The 19,212-nt window shown below is 40.0% G+C and overlaps 2 protein-coding genes across 2 annotated transcripts in view; both read left to right on the top strand.

The window, feature by feature from the left end:
• Window positions 1–2,812, top strand: part of WTAP (WT1 associated protein) — a 29,190-nt gene extending 26,378 nt beyond the window's left edge. The window contains exon 8 of the mRNA XM_049801653.1: window positions 1,585–2,812. Coding sequence (XP_049657610.1) covers window positions 1,585–2,168 — 584 coding nt within the window. The 3' untranslated portion in view covers window positions 2,169–2,812. The remainder of the gene's footprint in view (window positions 1–1,584) is intronic.
• A 3,411-nt stretch (window positions 2,813–6,223) lies between these two features.
• On the top strand, window positions 6,224–16,516 carry SOD2 (superoxide dismutase 2). The gene is made up of 5 exons (XM_049801674.1): window positions 6,224–6,339; window positions 7,489–7,691; window positions 11,989–12,105; window positions 14,476–14,655; window positions 16,001–16,516. Exons 1-5 carry the CDS (start codon window positions 6,311–6,313, stop codon window positions 16,144–16,146), a joined length of 675 nt encoding a protein of 224 aa, XP_049657631.1. The 5' UTR covers window positions 6,224–6,310; the 3' UTR covers window positions 16,147–16,516.
• The last annotated feature ends 2,696 nt before the right edge of the window (window positions 16,517–19,212 follow it).

The following is a 19,212-nucleotide window of genomic DNA, read 5'->3' as shown; positions in this document are numbered from 1 at the left end:
GTAAGATGAAAGCCGATAACATTGCATGAAGCAAGCATGCACTGAGAACAGAATGCTTCTTGTTCAATCTGATTTTGAAATTATTTTTTTAAAAAATCAACTTTTTAACAATTCCTAAGAATAAGAAAAATAGACTTGGAGGGGTGGGGGTTGTGCTGAGGTAACTCAGATGAACTATGTCATTATTGTGTTCACAGTCCAAATTGTACAGCATTGTAAACCTAAGTTGGAATTGCCTATAAACTCTGACCTCTTGCATAATTTAAATGGAGGGCAAAATGCAAATTTAACGAATCTTCAGCTGAGAGTTCTGCATAGAATTGGTGGGGTTTTTTGGTGGAATGTTACAAAGTACGTTATCTTATTACAGTAAGTCTTGGAACATGAGTTATTTAGACATCACACAAACCTGGATATGTGTTTGTTTTACAACTGAAGTCTGTAAGATAGCATAGACTTGATTTGGCATTATCTAAGTCTGATGTATCCAGTACTTTTAAAGATAGATTTCTCCCCTGCCCATAGGATCATATTTTTTGAGAAAGTAGCAGTATAAAATACTTTACAATACCTAGAATTCTTAAGGTAAATGATTCTTTCTGTAACGACATGTTTTTTGAATAGTTGCCCTTTTGCTTTTTAACTGCTATTTAGATAATGCACTTCATCTACATTTATCAAGTTCATAATTGAAGCAAATGTGGACATTCTTTAAATATTTCCGCTTTTGAATGCAGTAAAGTAAGCTCCAGAACTGAGATGTGTTCTTTAGCCCCTATTGCTTCTTCCCATATGAACAATGATGATAATCCTGCAATAGCAGTTTTCCTGATGATTTTTTCCATAGCAGCAAGAATACTTTAATTTTATGATTTTTTTTTTTACAGTAATAAGTAGTTTGCATTTTATTTGCCCTGTCAGTATCCTGGTGCAGTTGAATTGAAGACTAAGGGAATCAGTGTTTCTTTTATTGTTTTCAGGTCAAATTTGTTTTGCTCCAAAATGCAGTCCTAATTGTAAAATCCTTGGTACATAAGTACTTAAAAACCCTGTGGAATTAGTTAACAGTTTTGGTAAGAAAATCTTCTAGTGTCACATTATGCAGGATTTAGAGGATTAAAAACAGTAAGAGCTGAAGCTTGCTTGAAATGTGACTAAAATATTTTTTCACTGAATAGGCTTTTGTAATTATTAGTTCTACTACATAGATGTGATGCGGTTCATGGTTAATTTTGTAGTATTTCTACTAAGGTTTTATACTTGATTAAAAGTAGATACACAAGGATCTACTTGCAAAATACTAATTGCCAGAATTGAGCTGTTTTCCAAATACCCTCCTTTCTTGCCGAGAAGTTAATTTCTTCTCATATATTCTGAGTAACATTATAGAAAGTATGTAGATGATAAGCATTTCCTCCTTCAGAGGCAGAGTATCAAAACCACTGCATACCTGATGGCTGAAAAATAGTCTGTTGAAAAATTTCGGCATAAAACGTTGAGTTACAAGATTTTAATTTTTTGTCTGAGATGCAAGCTATATATGGGCTATTAAGTATTTGCAACAAATGTGTTTTCTTTACATAGAATTGAATGACTTCATCATCCAGCTTGATGAGGAGGTAGAGGGTATGCAGAGTACCATTCTAGTTCTTCAGCAGCAGTTGAAGGAGACTCGCCAGCAGTTGGCGCAGTACCAGCAGCAGCAGTCCCAGGCCTCCAACCCAGGTACCAGCAGGACTCCATCTTCTGAGGCCACAGACCAGGGAGAGGCTGTGGGTAAAGACTGCAGCCGCCTGGCAAATGGACCAAGCAATGGTAGCTCCTCCCATCAGCGGACGTCTGGGCCTGGATTTTATAGGGAGGGTAGCGGCACAGAAGATGACTTCCCAGCTTCTCCAGGGAATGGTAATAAGCTGTCCAACCACTCTGAAGATAGAACTGGTAGAGGAAGTGGTAGCTACATAAACCAGCTCAGTACTGGGTATGAAAGTGTAGACTCTCCCACTGGCAGTGAAAACTCTCTCACTCACCACTCAAATGACACAGACTCCAATCATGATCCTCAAGAGGAGAAAACAGTGAGCATGAAAGGTAACAGAACTGTGGGTTCTCGTCATGTCCAGAATGGTTTGGACTCCAGTGTAAATGTGCAGGGTTCAGTTTTGTAACATTTTTCTGCAACATTTTTATACAGTGTCATTTAAATTGGGAGAGGATACTGTCCAGAAGCCGTTTAAATTAGTGCATACTTGTCACAATTTTGCCTTTTTGTGGGTTTCTTTTTGCTTCAATACCTCTGCCACTTTGGAAATTTTAACAGTTAATTACGTTGAATGTTGCTAAAAGGACGTTTGTGTAGCTCAAGTTATTTTTATATGAGTTAATGTGAAGTTGAAATGGAAATTATTTCCATAAAGTATAACATAAATGATGTCTGTACAAATCTGTGTATATCTAGAACCTGTGCTGTGTAAGGGCATTCTTACTCATACTGTTATACTTACACCACCTTCAAGATTTGTCATAATAGCTGTGGGTTTATGACTGCCAAGTTTGCCCAGTACAGTAGTTTTATCACTAAAAGATGGACTTACTGAAGGAGTCCTGTAGTAGTTTCAGTGTTAATTACAGTTTTTCCCACCATACATCTGTGCATTTTCTCCTTAGGTGACCGAATGTTTATGAATTGTGTGCATAGTTACTCAGTTTTTAAGAACTGTTGTATCCTGTTTATGCATATTGCTCTGTGACTCCAATATTATCTTACCTGTACTGACCAAACCTAAATAAAAACTTTTAATAATGTAATTTCCTCATTGTTCTGCATTGGCTTACATGGCTTAGTTGTATGCACAGTGTATTTACAGTACTTGCTTTTTTTATTGAATTTGTTCCTGTGTCAATCCTATCTGATACAGCTTATGCCAAATACCCAGAGTTTACAGGTGTGTACTATCATACTAATTTCAAGCCAGCCTTAGAGTGCTTATTCTACAGGTTTTGTCCTTACTAGCAGACAAGAGGGGGAAAAAAAAAACCAACAACAACAACAAAAAAAAAACCCAAAAGAGAAAGTTCGTAAAAGTAAACCTTAATAGTTGTAGTCTGGCTTTTATAAAGATTAAAAAAAACCAAACAAAAACAAACCCCCCAAAACCCCAAAAGCTAGAAGTATCCAACAGGTAAATATACAAATTAAACTACAAAACTTTAAGGGGGTAGTAATTCAGCCTCTTAAACAAGGTATAACTCCTATTGTTTTTGAATGCCTACCTGAGGGAACTGACTTCTTAACATGAGCAGAAAATGAAAAAATTACCTTCAATTAAGCATACTTTTATTGTTCAGTAGCAATCAGAACCTGAATTTCTGGTGGTTATTTTCTGTCTACTAGTTTAGTGATGGTAGCACGTAAGCAAGGAGATGAAAAAGCACTGGCTTTTTAAGCACTGTTCAAAAGGGAAATAAAAGTACTTAGCAGTATACTTTTGGGTAGACTTAAGTCCAGTTTCAACATTTTTCTACCTGTGAATCTTCTAATTACCAGATGACTGACAAAATTATTTCATATGTAGTCAGTAGAACAGTAGTAAATAACTTGGAGCTTTGCAATTCACTGTGGAAACAGTGAGGTGGTTTGAAAGTAGTATTTCTCCAAAGTTCTAGGATGTACTTGAATTTGTTTCAAATTTACATAGTTAGAATAAATTCCTGGATTATAGAAGGGTTTCTGTGGTACCATTTTTAAGTGGCATATTACATGAGAATTAGCATCTGCAGTAGTATTGTCCAAGACAAATGGATGTAATTAAAATACTACTAGCTGCTGTCATCTGTGTTAGAAACGTACTAGTCCATGCTACCACGTGCTAGCCGTGCTACCACGGCATTTTAGTTTCACAGGGTTCATTTAAATGTATTAAAACCACTTAGTGGTTGTCACTGGAAGTGTAAATTCCATAGGCAATACCTGGTTGTTTTTTGAAAATTACTTTAGCTCTCATTGCCTGAAAAATAACAGCTATTAGTTTAATGCATGAAAGGGAAGTGACAAGTATCTGTACAAAAAAGTACTGGCATCTGGCACCCAAAGTTTACAAAAATCCCTGATGGTGATCTATATCTGTGGTTGCTGGTGGTTTATATTTGGGGCTGGTATTGTATTGCTTGATTATCCATAGTGTGTGTATATGTACATCCTGGATCCTGTACATAGTAGAATATAATATTTGTAAGAAGCTTAAAATGCTGATAATGGATTCTAACAATGGCTTTATTTGGTAATACAGATGGTGAAAAGCATTGAGGGGAAATCTGTGGTTGTGGTTCAAATCTCAGTCTGAAATATGAAAGCAACTCATGCCAAGAAAATGGTAGACATCTTTTCGCCTAGTGTAAGGAATTAGGAGGATATAAAACATCTCTGGAGTTACAGTAACTGCCATTAATTGTGCTGAGGTTAAAAAAAAATATGCTTAGCTTTCAGGTAGTGACAACTTGCTACTTAAAATCTGTCAGTTACTATAGGACATTTGTGTCTTAGAACCTCATACAAAGATTTTAATTTTCTCAGGAGTCTATGGTACTTAATTTTTAAATGGTAAAAAATTATAGCTTAGCTGAAGAGCTAAATAAATACAAATTATACCCTCAGACTAGAAGTTAGCTTAACTTGTTGAAAGAAAATAATTGTAAGGCAAGGTAAGCCACTCCTGTTGTCATTCTGTGCTTAGAGGGTATCTTCTAAATAAGCAGGCTGGGGTGTTTCATTTGTTTGATTTTTTTTTTTTCAAAATGAAAGCAACTGCAGCAGTTAATAACAAAATGCATCATATAATTGACTTGCTTTCATGGAACATTTAGTCCAAAGCATTAGTGAATTGCAGTATAATAATGCATACAGAAATGCTAAAACCTGTAATACTCATGTGCTTGACTGGCTGTCACTGCCTATTATGACATTTAATAATCCTAAATGTAGTTGGTTCATTTTAACAAAATATGACATTTTATTGATCACCAATAAATACAACATTCCTTTTTAAAATTAGATACTGCTTAAATCTTGCTGTATATATTTTCAGCATTCAGGGGGAAAATCTTGTTTCCAAACCTCCTGTTGATTTTGAACGATTCATCTTTTATCATATCTATTGATAAAGCAGTTATTTTCACTACTCAGTTTTCCAGAGAGTATTGCTGGCTGATAGGTGAGACTAAATTAATGTCATTTTCTAGTGTCTGTCAAGAAGCAGGGGGATGGACACATGCTATTATACTGTGCCTCTCTGTGGGCTGAGATTGCCTGTGTGGGTCTCTCCAGGTGGATTTCCTGGCAATTTCCAAGATAAGGTGATTTATTTTCAACAAGGTTGTTCAGACCTAAGCCCTACTGATTTTTTGTAACTTCTGTTTTTATAGTCTGGTAAATGTGAGTTCTGTAAGATCTTAGAATATTGGTGTTTATTGAAAAAAGACAAAACCCAAAAGATTGAGGGTTTTGTGGTAGCAGAGATGATTTCCATACAATCCAAGTTTTACCTATTGCTTGTCTTGTCAGCAGAGTGCCTCCTAACTCTGACGGGAGAGTTCTCCTCACTGACCTTCCTGGAGAACCACTTTTTAATGGGTCTTTGAACTCATTTGCACTAACTATACCAATTATTTAGCTGATGGGGTTAAGGTACCCAAACAAAGGATTTTCATCAGCACTAATAGGCCGTTTGAATTGCTACCAGGAGGAAAACAGATGTTGGGAAACAAGATGTGCACAAAAATGAGGAAAAGAACAGGAATGAACCAAACCAAGTAAGTCAAAGTAGCTGAAAAAGTGATTGTTAGTGCTGCTGGTCCTGTCAGTAAACTGACAGAAACATGTCTTTGCCGGGCAGGTTTTCAGAGCTTAACACAGCTGCCTGGTGCCGCCCTGTCTTCTGGTGCCCAACAGCCACGCTACAGGCAGAAGCTCCTGGCAGGCGTTTTTCTGCTTGGCAGAGTCCTCCTCAGCGGCACTTCACCTCGGCTTGCAGGACTGAGGGCCTGAGTTCTAAGATAATAACGGCTTTATATAGTGGTCCTGTTTATAATACTGCGCTACATAGATTGTTTAAAAAAAGGTATTTCTCTCAATTTGAAGAAATCGGGTGACTGCAGCGTTGTGTCAACTGCGACTCGGCGAAGCTCGGCCCGCCCGCCCTCCGCAGCTGCCCGCCCTCGGCACCGCCCGCCAGCGGCCCCAGCTCCGCTGGAGGGGGGCGGGCGAAGACGCGGTTGCGCCGTCGGTGTAACGTCTGCCCGCGACATAGCCGCCATGTTGTGCCGCTTTGCCTCGGCGGGCAGGTGAGAGCTGCGCCGCGGAGGGCTGGGGGAGCGTAATGTCGGTCAGAGCCCCGCAGCGTGAGGCGGGCGGCCGGACCGCCCTCGCCCTCCGCGGCCGAGCGGTGGGCGGGAGGGGAGGAGGAGGCGGCGGTGGTGGGGTCGCGCCCTCCTCGCCCCTCAGCGCCTCCCCGCCATTTCGGGAGGAAGGCGGTCGCGCTGCTGCCGACTGCTCCGCAGGACTCGGCGCCGGGGCGGGTAGCGGCGCGGCCGGAGGGCTGCTGGCGGTTGTGCCCTCACCTTCCCAGGTTCTGCCCTCACCCTCCGCCGAGGGACTCTAGTCGCCTGACATGCTGCTGCCAGGTCCTCTCGGCTTTGCTAGGCACGGTCGCCGCACTCGGCCGCTTTTCAGGGCCCCGAGGGTTTTGCTCTTGATTTGTCCCTGGTTTACGCCAAGGTCACCAGCGAAACGTAAAAGGGCTTCAGGAGTTGGCCTTTCCTCCGGCCCAGTGGTTTTCCTTTCATCGTGGTCATTGTCACGTCTTGTGACAAGTACGAGATGTTGAAATGGGGAAGGCTAACCAGAACACACATGGTTTTCTGTTCCAGACATCGCGGCTGCGCTGTCATCACGCAGCGTGTGGCTTTCCAGTACCCACGGTAGGGACAGGGAAGCACATGTGTTGATGTTAATGCTAGAGAGGTTCAGGCCTGGGAACCTGGTGACTAGGTTTTTCAGCCTTTTTATTTTTCTGTACAGAGACCTTGCGGGTAGTGAGGGAAGGACACTTCAGGGACATCTTGACTTCTGTTTCTAATCAGTAAAGATTAGGTGAAGCTTTGGATGTCAGCCCATTACCTGCTGGCTTTCTATTCCTATCCGCAGCTTTGCCTTGCCTGCATGCATGGGAGGGTACGTGACTTTACAGTGGCTTGGGGGGCTCGGTTTGCGAAGCCATGTGTCTGTGACCTTTATGTGAATTCATCTTTGCAATTAAGCTACAGAGTGTGCTTGGTTTGAGCTCTTGAAAAATGGAAATTTGACTTCTTTACCTAAGGTACCACCCCATTTACTTAAAGTAGCTGATCATAACAGTCATGGTTTCAGTCTGCTTCAGTGTTAAAGCTGAAGTACTGAGTAAGACTACTCCCTTCTGTGTTTTTCTTCTCTAGAAGCAGTGCCAAGTTGATAGCACCATTGGGATGCTTGGTCTCTAGGCAAAAGCACACTCTTCCTGACCTGCCATATGACTATGGTGCTCTGGAACCTCATATTAACGCAGAGATCATGCAGCTGCACCACAGCAAACATCATGCCACCTACGTGAACAACCTGAATGTTGCAGAGGAGAAATACAAAGAGGCACTGGCAAAAGGTTTGTATATCCACAGTCAACAGATGAGATGGAAGCTTGTTGACATAGATGATACAGGAGAAAAAAATAGATAGCCCTTCTTTTCAGGAGAAATACTTTCTTTTAAAAGTTTCGGATTATGTAATTCAATTCCAGCTTTTTTTTTTTTTTTTAAATAAAGTCAAATATTACTAGGAGCAAGCTTTTATTGTAAGCTTTAGTGGTGCTGATAATTGGAAACCAGATATAACTAAAAAGCATGAATTCTGTTCTCTGTAGTACTGTGAAACTGGAAGAAAATTCATTGATTGTTGTGGATTTAGTGCTATTTACATTAGTAACTTGAACCAAAGACTGAGTCAATACGAAATTGCAGTCATTTTACTAAACAAATACTTTGTGATGAAAGGCTAGTAACAAACTTATATAAAGTAAAATTTGTGCACCTTGATGGTTTTCACATCAGATGCTCTGCTGATTCTTGAGAAATAATCTTAGGCGCCTACAGATGGAGGTAAGACGAATGTACAGTTAATGTATACAACACCCAGTGAAGAGATCTGAATTTGGGTGTCAGTTGTGCCATTGGGTCAGATTCAGGGATCACGTAGGTCACATGCCAGTGAGACACTAAAATATGTAGCAAGCCTTCATAGAATTTTTTGTTAAGATCTCAAATTGAATCCTGAGATATGCTGACTTTTATGAAGACTTTACAGTTGTAGCAGGACTACAGTGAAACACACAAAATACTTTTTCTCAGATCTTTCAGTTGGACTGATGAAAATGCGTGAAATAACATGTACTTCTTTTTAAGAAGGTGTCCTGGTTTTGGCTGGGATAGAGTTAAGTTTCTTTCTAGTAGCTGGTATAGCGTTATGTCTTGGCTTCAGTATGAGAAGAATGTTGATAACACACTGATGTTTTCAGTTGTTTACTGAATCAAGGATTTTTTGGCTTCTCATGCCCAGCCAGGAGGAAGGCTGGAGGGGCACAAGAAGTTGGGAGGGGACGCAGCCAGGACAGCTGACCCAAACTGGCCAAAGGGATATTCCATACCATGTGATGTCATGCCCAGTATATAAACTGGGGGGAGTTAGCCTGGGGGGATCACTGCTCAGGAGCTAACTGGGCATCAGTTGTCAAGAGGTGTGCAATTGCATTGTACATCACTTGTTTTGTATATTCCAGTAATTTTATTATTATTGTCATTTTATTATTGTTATGATTATTAGTTTCTTCCTTTCTGTTCTATTAAACAGTTATTATCTCAACCCGCAAGTTTTACCCTTTTACTTCCGATTCTTTTCTCCATACCACTGGTTGCGGGGGAGTGAGTGAGCGGCTGCATGGTTAAACCACAACAGAAGGTGGAATTATTTTCTGAGTTTTTTTCTGTTGTGATGATCTTTCTAAAGAGTATCAATTTACCTATGAGAAGTAACTACTGTATAGACTCACTTCTGTCTGGTTGCCGCATGGCTTCACAGTGTAATTTAACTGCTTGGCCATGGATGAAAGTGAGAATTGTCAGTATCTGAGTAAACTTGAACCCTGTATCCCTTGATAATTGCCAGTGTTCTTGAATAGAGAATGTTCATTACCTACAAAAGTTTAGAGATTTTCAAGTGCCTAAGTAAGCCTAAAAATAACTTCTACAGTCTAAATTAATGAACTAAAATGACATTTGATTAAGAATCAGGCAGTCATCATTGGCTGCTGTTGTCCTGCAGTGGTGGATCCAAGAAAGTTGTATTCTGGTGATTTAATCAGTGCAAACAGAGCTGAGGAGGGAACATGAACTATAAGAAAACTGTATCTGTTGCTGCTGTTACTAATGCTGTTTAATGACCAAGGCTTCAGCCACTAATGGTGATGGAATTTCCGGTTAGCAGAAACACCTGCAGTGTTGTGGATCCTTTGAGGTATTTTTTAAAAATACTGTCCTTTGATAGCGTCTCGTCACTTGCTGTTGGAAATCGTCTATCTAGAAGTAGAGGTTAATCTTTCCTTAGGGATTTTGTAGGCATTATTTTGCAAATGGATGATGTATTGGTGGTGGCTGTGCACACCAAAGCAGACAAATAACTTGCTTGAGATATTTGTGAGTGTGTGTGTGTGGGGGTTTCTAACTGGTATCCCAGCTTACTGTGTGTAGTATTTTGACCCTTATTAGAAAAACTTCTAAGACCAGGCTTTAGGAAAGGTAAAAGTCTGAACTGCCACCTCATTCTCTCAGTATTGTCATTCTTTTTCCATACTTAAAAACTGAGCATGATAAAAAATGTTTTTGTGCTGCATTTCAGTGTTGGGTTACATAGCGTGTCTGATCACTATCTAATTTCTCTTCTGGATAACAGAACCTTCTCAGTGGCTTTTGTTCAGCAATAGAAAGTAAAGCATTCTCTTCAGATTATCTTTAACATGTTCTTCACCTATCTATATCTGCTTAGAAAACTCAAGTAACAGTTGTCCTGAGGTGAGTCCCATTGGCTTGTGTTGTCAGCTCATTTGAAAATGGGTGTGCACTTCTGTGATAGGGTGCAGCAGAGGACTTTGTTTCAGCATAAGCTGGTTCTGGTTGCTGGTCCATCAAAACATGCAAGATTTGCTACTTGAAGGCTATAAACTTGAAACTTATTTTCAGTGAAAACTTGTGCTTCCCGCAGTTTTCCCTGTTCTTTTCTGACTGTCATGTGATCTGTGGTGCTTTACTTAACTGCTCTTAGAAGGAAACAAAGGACTCTGTAGACTGCGAAACTGAGCTGACTGGTCTCTTGAGCACCTCTAAGCTGCCTGTCATGGTTTACTGAATTGTCCTCCGTGGCTATGTTGAGGAGTGTGGTAAGCTGGAGCAAAGGCCAGGGACTCTGTATACAAATAAATTCAAGGATACTTTTGCTGTAACTTAAGGGCAAGTTACTTTTTTAACCATTGCCTTTTCAAGTGCAAAGTTCAGCAGGACTGATCTGACAGCACCACAAATACTGTGTTTTAAGGACAATGGTCAAATGCCTTCTCTGGTTCTCAGTGGTCCTGAGGAATAGGTTCCTCTAAGAAATAGTGGAATAAAGATTGATGACATTAAAGACATTCTGGGTTATTTTTGGATTTCTGGCTTGTAATATGCTGTATGCTCTGGATGAACTTAAAAGTGTCATTAAGGTATGCAAAATTGAAGGAAAATGTCCCAAAGATGCCATTTGAGTGGGTACAAGAGATGTCTCATCCTTAACCTGATACCTGAATTCAGCAAATACTGTTTTTTACTAACTGCTTTGGATGCTTTGTTCCAGTCCTGTACCTGTATGTAGTTTCTGAGGCGTATGAGGAGATGCTGAGAACATGAAATCCTATATTAAAACCTTAGTAACAGGTGTCCTACTGCTTTGTGGCTTGCCTCAAGGTCTGTGTTAAGATGACTCATTACTGCTATAGGAAGATTTCTACCACTCATTCCTGAGTGAGTGTGGAGGAAACAGCTGCCCCCACTGATTGCTTATTAGAGAATGTATTGGAGTGGTGGAGAAAGCTTCAAAAACCTTTGAAATGTTTCAGTTCTTTTAAAAGGTAAAACAGCATTCAAAACACTTGTGTTGAAGTGGTGCAACACCATTCAGAGGCACAAGGCACCAGTGAATTCTTTAAGAAATATGACATTTTGTGGAGCGGGAGGATGTACAGGGCTGTCTGATCTTGATTTGAGATGCAGGGTTCTGTCATGTGGAGTAAAATCTGGGTCACTATCTCTTCCTGCAAGTACCTCCCTTCAAAAAAAACAAAATGAAACAAAAAAAATGGGAGAAGAACATCTTGTTCGTGTATGTGCTAACTGTACTCATCAACTTTCTATCAAGCACAGTTTGCCCTCTAAATTGTTTAAGAAGTTTAAAAATTCTTAGTTTGCAAATCAGTGAGATAATGGATGAACAATTTTTTGTCTTGTAGTGGTAATACTGAGCAATTTACACGTGCTGGGTCCTTGAAGTGTTCTGTATTACTTGCTTTATTCTGCTGTAGAATGGCAGTAGATGTTATATGTGTAGCATGGGTTGCCTGATAGTTGCAATATTGGCAGATCACATATCTTCACAGCATAAGAAAAGGTTAGAGATAAAGAAATCTTTAATGTAGTTTGTCAGTGACTATCTAAAAAGTGGGTAACAGTCACAAGCCTTATGTTTTCCATAGACATGTTATAGGCTAGTGAGACTCAAAGATTTTGGAGATTGATGGAGGCCTAGTGGCAACTTAGTGACTACTGTGGTGATGATGATGTTTTCATTTATCTATGTATTTTTATCTTCTGCATCCTTAGGTGATGTTACAGCTCAGGTGTCACTTCAGCCTGCACTGAAGTTCAATGGTGGGGGTCATATCAATCACACCATCTTCTGGACAAACCTTTCTCCTAATGGAGGAGGAGAGCCTAAAGGTAAGTGCTTGTTACAATGATTTATTGCATCAGTTTTAACTGACCAGTAGAACTGATGATCTTGTCTGTCTTTGAAAGATTCTTAAAGGATCTTTATTTTTCAGAGTTAATTTGCCTTTCTATATGACAGTTACCACAATTTTCAGGAATTTAGGGTTTTTTGGATGCAAGCCAAGAATGTAAAAAGCTAACGAAGTACTTTTCATTTCTAAAGCTGATTATGTGTACACTGCAAAATACTTGGCTACTGCTGTATGTTGTCGTTTCCATCTTCATAAGAGAAAACAGTTGTACAAAGCTATGCTAATTAAGTTACCGTATGTACTTGGTTCACAGGAAGGGAGGAAATGTGCTGCAGACCACCCAACCTAGTGGCTGGATTTACGCTGCAATTTGAATAGGGATAGTTTAGCAGTTAGAGCCTAAAGGAAAAAATCCCCTTCGAGAGGCTAGAGTAGTGATTATCTACAAGCGACCTACAATTAAAGGTAAAGGCCCTATGGTACAGATCTCACAAAAGCTATTGTGATAAACTTGAGGGTTTTTGAATGAGGTTGATGTGCCTGTCTGTAAATTGGTGGGCTTCAGGTGCTTTGTACTCCAGTTCAGCCTTCACAGGTGACATCTGCTTGTGACTTCTTGTGACTTTGGACTCTACCATGGAAGTACAAAGATGCTCTGAAGATGATCTAGTTAAGAATGGAGCATAAAGTTTTGAAGCTTTGATGCTGAAATTTCAACAAGCAGTTCTGATACCAGTCCATTTCTGATAGAGCTTGTTGTCAGATGACAGTCTCAGAAAAGATGTTTTAAAGCCTTGATTTTTGTTTCCCAATTTCTGTGAAGTTTCTGTGAAAGTCAGCAAGTCTGAAATGTCATCTTTTAGTATCAACTGAATGGTTCAAGGCTTTTGTAGGAAGCCTGCTAAAGCCTGTCTTAAGATGCACTTGCACCTATCGCCAAGAGATTTTCAAAACCATCCGTCCAAAGGTGGAAGGAATAAAGAGTTCTCCAGCATTGCGCTGTATGAAGTATTCTTACACGTCTTGTAGTTTAACTCCAGCCAGCAGCTAAGCCCTACACAGCTGCTCGCTCACTCCCCCCTGGTGGGATGGGGGAGAGAATCGGAAGGGTAAAAGTGAGAAAACTCGTGGGCTGAGATAAAGACAGTTTAACAGGTAAAGCAAAAGCCACATGTGCAAGCAAAGCAGAACAAGGAATTCATTCACCACTTCCCATGGGCAGGCAGGTGTTTAGCCATCTTCAGGAAAGCAGGGCTCCATCACATATAACGGTGACTTGGGAAGACAAATGCCATTGCTCTGAATGTGTGTGTGTGTGTCCCCCTTCCTCCTTCTTCCCCCAGCTTTATATGCTGTGCATGACACCATATGGTCTGAACTATCCTTTGCGTCAGTTGGGGTCAGCTGTCCTGTTTGTGTCCCCTCCCAACTCCTTGTGCCCCCCCAGCCTACTCAACTGGTGGGGTGGGGTGAGGAGCAGAAAAGCCCTTGGCTCTGTGTGAGCACTGCTCAGCAGTAACAAAGGCATCTCTGTATTACCAACACTGATTTCAGCACAAATCCAAAACATAGCCCAATATTAGCCACTATGAAGAAAATTAACTCTATCCCAGCCAAAACCAGCACAACATGCTAATTAGAAAGGAGTGTAGACACCTTCAGGTTTTGAGGAAACACTTAAGTATCTGAAAACTACAAGTGTGCTAGGGTGTAGGGGAAAGGAAGTAGTTTGACAGCGCATTGTTACACTAAGAAATCCTAGTTTCTGTTCCCTTTGCCCCAGCACAGTTTATCTTAATAAAAAGGGATCTAATCATGGAGCCTACTTATCCATATCAAATAGACTACCTAACTGTAGAAGCAGATGTAAATCTAAAATCTGAGGGGAGTGCTTGAACCTACACATCATAAGAGATATTTATTATAGTGATATCAAAGATGTCCAAATATTTCTTTGTATGAAGACAAAGAAACCACAGCCACTCAGTGTTGTTCTTCTAGGTATGCAGACTAGCTTCTTACCTTCTTAGCTAGTCTTCTGTGGTGTTCACTTTGCTTTTAGAGAAGAATGTCAACTCCTGAATGTCCAGTTGATAGTACCCTGACTGTGTCTTTGAGTACAGCACGTTTGACTACTGCACTAATTTCTTTCCAGTCTGTTTGCCCTCTTAAGCAGGTTGGGACAGAACTGTTAATTAATGATGCAACCACTCTGTTTGTGTAGATACTTTCTTTGCATAGGGCCCAAATGCTTCTTATCTTCTTTCCTTCTATTTCCAGGGGATATCTGGAAATTGAAAGATGTTAAGTGCCTGACATTCTGTGATCTTTCTGTGCTTTTTTAAAGGAGAATTGATGGAAGCCATCAAGCGTGACTTTGGTTCCTTTGCAAGTTTCAAGGAGAAGCTGACAGCTGTATCAGTTGGTGTTCAAGGATCAGGCTGGGGGTGGCTTGGCTATAACAAAGAGCAGGGCCGCCTACAAATAGCAGCTTGTGCAAATCAAGACCCTTTGCAAGGAACAACAGGTCAGGTTTCTTCCCTTCTGCTTCTCTCTTTGTCGATTTCATAGGCCAGTGTATGAGATCTGAAAAGGGGTTTGTGGACAAATTGAATTGAAAAGAAATTGATGGATAAATAGGGCTGGAAAACTGAATATCACTACTAGCAGAAGTGAAAAACAGTTGCAGTTTCTAAAACAGCATTAGTAAAGCAGGACTTAAAAACTGTGAGGAGCAGTAGGGTTTGACGTCTGTCTAGTCCAAGGGGAAATAGATGGGGCATATTGTGAAAGTGCTCTCTCTTAGACAATAGTTTTAGCTTAGGCTTCTATGGGAGTAGCTTGCCTGTGTCAAGGAAGATTAAGCTTCTTGCCTTTAGATTGTTTTCTCTGGTAGAGGGGCTATTTACAGAACTGTCAGTGTAGGCTAGGCAACAGGAGAGGGAAAGGTGTATGTAACTCCTGTTACTATGTGGGCTGGGTTTAAAAGGGAAGGTTTATAATCTACTTTTCACCAATATTAAGGAAGCAATGAGTATCAATTAAATCAACCTCGGATGTGGATAAATCTTGCAGCTAGGCAAGCAGCATAATACTAGCAATGATCACTTTTGAAGATATTTTCACTTGCTTAGAGAGACATGGAAGTGATGATGACAGGCTGGACACCCTCCACAGAGGGAAGAGGTCATGGCCAATAAGAATGCTGCCTGCAGTGGCTCTTTGTCCAAATCATATTGCAGATATCTTTAAAAGATGTTCTGTACAATTCATAGAGAATGGGAAGGAATTTCATGTACTGTTAGCAGTCCCTGTATTGCTTCTCAGTAGGGGAAAAAATTAATTTTAGTATAGGGACTTACAGCATAATGGGGGTAAACTTTACCCCTGTCCCCCATGAAAACTCCCCATTAAAAAGACAGTGAGAAGGATATTTAGCGCAAAAGCAAGGAAAGTAATTAGACACTTAATGAATAACTTGTAATTAAAATATTGCAAGCAAACTGGCATAGCAAGAGACTCCTTCATGGTGTAACATTTCATGAAAATGTTTGCATAACTGCAAAAGATGTAAACTTTTCAAAAATCACTGTATCTGGTTTCAGTGATGTCTTCAAGGCAGCTCTAGAGTATTCATAGGTGTTTATCTTATTGCATAAACTGAAAGAGCTAATTGTGTGTGTAGAACAAAAAGTTCTGTAAAATGTTGCAATAAGCACTTATGTGCTGGAGAGCTTTTTATCTCCCTGCAGATAGAGACTCGGAAGTTGGGTACAACTTGGGGATGCAATATAAGACTTTACATGTAAAGCATGATTTCATATATTTACAAAATTTATGGTGTGGTTTTTTGTTTTTTTGTTTTTTTACAGGTCTTATTCCTTTGCTAGGAATCGATGTATGGGAACATGCTTATTATCTTCAGTACAAAAATGTTCGACCTGATTATTTGAAAGCCATCTGGAATGTGATCAACTGGGAGAATGTATCTTCAAGATATGCAACTTGCAAGAAGTAGAGTGGAATTCTTGTACAGACTACTAAAATGTCACCACTTCTACTCTGATACCACTCTTGTAGTAGTGCCCGTGGCTTACAAATGAATTGCTCTACTGCAGAAAACACTTAGCTCATCCAACCAAAGCATTTCATAATCAAGCAAAGTGTCTGCTTGTTTAATTCTGTGAGAGGTATTTACTTAGATTTTTGAAGTTTTAAACTGTTGTGCAACAAAGGGAGACACTTTAATTGTTCCATTGCATGTAGAAACATAGATCACCTTGCTGAAGCTTAGTGAGGTAATGGATTTCCTTGTTGCACTAAAATACCTAAGTGGAAACATGTACTAATGTTGCTATAAACAAATAAAACTCAAGAATCTTCTATAACTGTCTGTAAGAGACTAATTTTTAGTAATAGCTGGTCCAGTTACTTTAAAAATGAATGGAGAAGAGAAACACCTTTTTTAATTTGTTGTATTACAGGCTGTGGAGCTTCTTACATATTAAAAAGATGGGTGAAGTGGGAAATAGGTGTTGCTGTGCCTGCCTGACTTGACTGTCTTCAGTCATCCCTACCTGTTCCTAGATCTCTTATGCAAGATTTTCATGTATTGCACTGATGCACTAGCTTTTGAGGTGTTACCTTGGGCAAGAGATTACAGTACTGGGTCAGGCTAAATTGTTCATATAGGAACTGAATGAGAGCATGTGATACTCATTTCAGACTAGCCATTCAAGTATATCCTAAAACATCCTTTAACTTAAGGGACTGATTACATGCATATATCAAGTCTAAATTATCTCTGCATAGCTGTGTTCCTGAAGCAGTTGTAACAAGTTAAACTTAATGCTTGAGGTGGGAATGAAGTACTGTCTGGTATAAAGGAGCATGCCCAAAAGGTCTTAAAAAATACAAGAAATGTTTGGTGTGTTTTGGTTTTTTTTGTTAGTTTTGTTGCAAGTATTTTAGACTGGATGCTGCTGGGTATACATAGTACCTTGTGCTTAAGTTTTCTTCGAGCTTTCTCAGTATGCCTCTTTAGGTTCAAGATGGATTCTCAGGGAAACAAGGAATTAGGAGTACGTTACTGTACTGCTAGGCTGCTGTTTTCAAGTATTAAGTAAGATTAAGGGGAGAAGGAAGAAGAAAGAAATGCCTTTCCTTAGCAAATGGAGGGAGAGAAACTACTACCACCACCACAGGAAAAGTCTTTAGTCACTAACCAAAGCTGTGTCTGGTGAGATAATCTCTGTTGTGAATGAGAGCGAGTTGTGCAAACGTGGCTTATTTCACATTTAAAGTGTGGGGTTTTGGGTTTTTTTTCTGCTGTGGGATATTTTTTCTCTAGGTCTAGTTTGCATCTTGGATATGCAGTTTGAGCTGCTTACGTCTGAATTGCTTCATAATGTTTAAAACTTGTAGCATCCTCCCTCATATCTGTGGTTTGCCTCTGAGGGGGTAAGAGCAGTGATGAAGAAAAGTAAGATTATTAGTAATCAGTCTGGCAGCTTTTGACTTGAATTTGAAAAAAAAAAAAGCTTACTGAAGCATCCATATTCTTGCTATCTGCAAAATCCTCTGCAAGTCTGGGGAGCTGGTAAATAAAGTCTCTCACAAACTATGCTCAGCTTTTCGTCTTAGAGGAAGCCTGAGTCTTGATGAGTAAACACTAGTACCACATAGATTCCCTCCCCCCCCGCCAATAGAAGCTTCTGGAAGAAAGAATTATACTTCCTAGGTAGCAATTCAAAATGAAATCTTTGCTGTAATTATTTACTGAGGTGATCAGTTTTATTTTGAAACCCATCTTCCTAACTTAAAGTTCACAGCCTCTGTCCTTGAGTGTTTCCTTCAAAGCACTTCAGAATGTTTAAATTAATGCAAGATACATCATGTAGCCCACAATATTCCTGTTGCAAGACTAATGAGGCAATTCCTTTTTAAGGACTTAACTCTGTAACTAGTATTAATATTGTTGATAATTATTAGGGAGAGAAAGGAAGAGTATTTACCATAACTTGTAAATCATGTGTAGCTAGCTATAGATACAAAGCTTAATTTAAGCAAGTTGGGTTGGTATCTGGATTAGTAAAGGCCATTACTTAGGTTTTAGTTGTCAGACTTCAGTTTACTGAAATCCTGCAGATAAGGTGGATTAAGTGGGGGTGAAGCAGTGGCATTTTTTTACAGGAACAGGCACTTCAGATATGAAGAAGATCCTTTGTTTCTTACTTTCCAGAAGTACCTTCAAAGTACAGAGGAGGCATGTTGTGTTTACAGTGGAGTCTGCCTGAAGATGAAGGAAACAGCGGAGTCTTTTTTTTCTTTCCTTATTCAAGACTATATGATATGGTGAAATACTATATAGCAGAGATCAAAAATCCGTAGTGGAGTGCTCTTCCTCATAATGAGTGAATGCTGAGGCAGGGCTTTATTGGCGAGTGCTGTAATGTGTATGTCGGGCATCTTCTTGGTACTGCATGCTCTTAAAGAACAGAGAGGTAAATGTGCCTATACACTGGTGCTCTGGAAGGGAATGCTTAAGCTGAGGAGGAAGCCTGAGTTAACTCCAGGTGGTGAGGAGGTAAATCACAGAGAGCTCCTCAAGCAGGACCAGTCTTGCTGAGGCTTTAAAGCCAGTAGTGTGAGACGCAACACATGCTGGTAAGGCTCCATTTCTGCTGTGCACCAGGTTAAGAAGCAGCTCTGCTCATATCCTGCTTACAGTCAGCTGGTGAGCTTATCCTGCTGTCTTGTATCCTGTCTGTAAGTCAATTTAGAAAGTCCAAAGCTGTATACAAATAGAATGTGGAATAGGAAGATGAAAACATACTAAACGTTGAAGGCAAGTAGTAGGAACACTGAAGCAATGAAAATTATTCCGTACTTGTTCTGGTGGACAATTACGAAGGACAAACAAAGGTTGGTTGTGTGGTTCATTTGAAGGAAAGGCTTGGTCAAACTGTCTTAACTCCAAATTCCTACAAAAACTGGAAGAAGTCATAGTGGTCCTTGTGACAGTAGGAGCTGGAGTGCGTGCCTGTAATTTAGCAAGTCTGCTAGCAAAGCTGTCGGCTGTCTG

The sequence above is a fragment of the Accipiter gentilis genome, chromosome 5 (genome assembly GCF_929443795.1).
Source record: "Accipiter gentilis chromosome 5, bAccGen1.1, whole genome shotgun sequence".
NCBI lineage: Eukaryota > Metazoa > Chordata > Aves > Accipitriformes > Accipitridae > Astur > Astur gentilis.
This window is presented reverse-complemented; position numbering and strand designations above follow the sequence as displayed.

Coding starts and splice junctions, on each gene's coding strand:
- SOD2 (XM_049801674.1), top strand. CDS start 6,311: ATGTTGTGCCGCTTTGCCTCGGCGGGCAG. Junction 6,340..7,488: donor CGCTTTGCCTCGGCGGGCAG/GTGAGAGCTGCG, acceptor TTTCTTCTCTAG/AAGCAGTGCCAAGTTGATAG. Junction 14,656..16,000: donor CCCTTTGCAAGGAACAACAG/GTCAGGTTTCTT, acceptor GTTTTTTTACAG/GTCTTATTCCTTTGCTAGGA.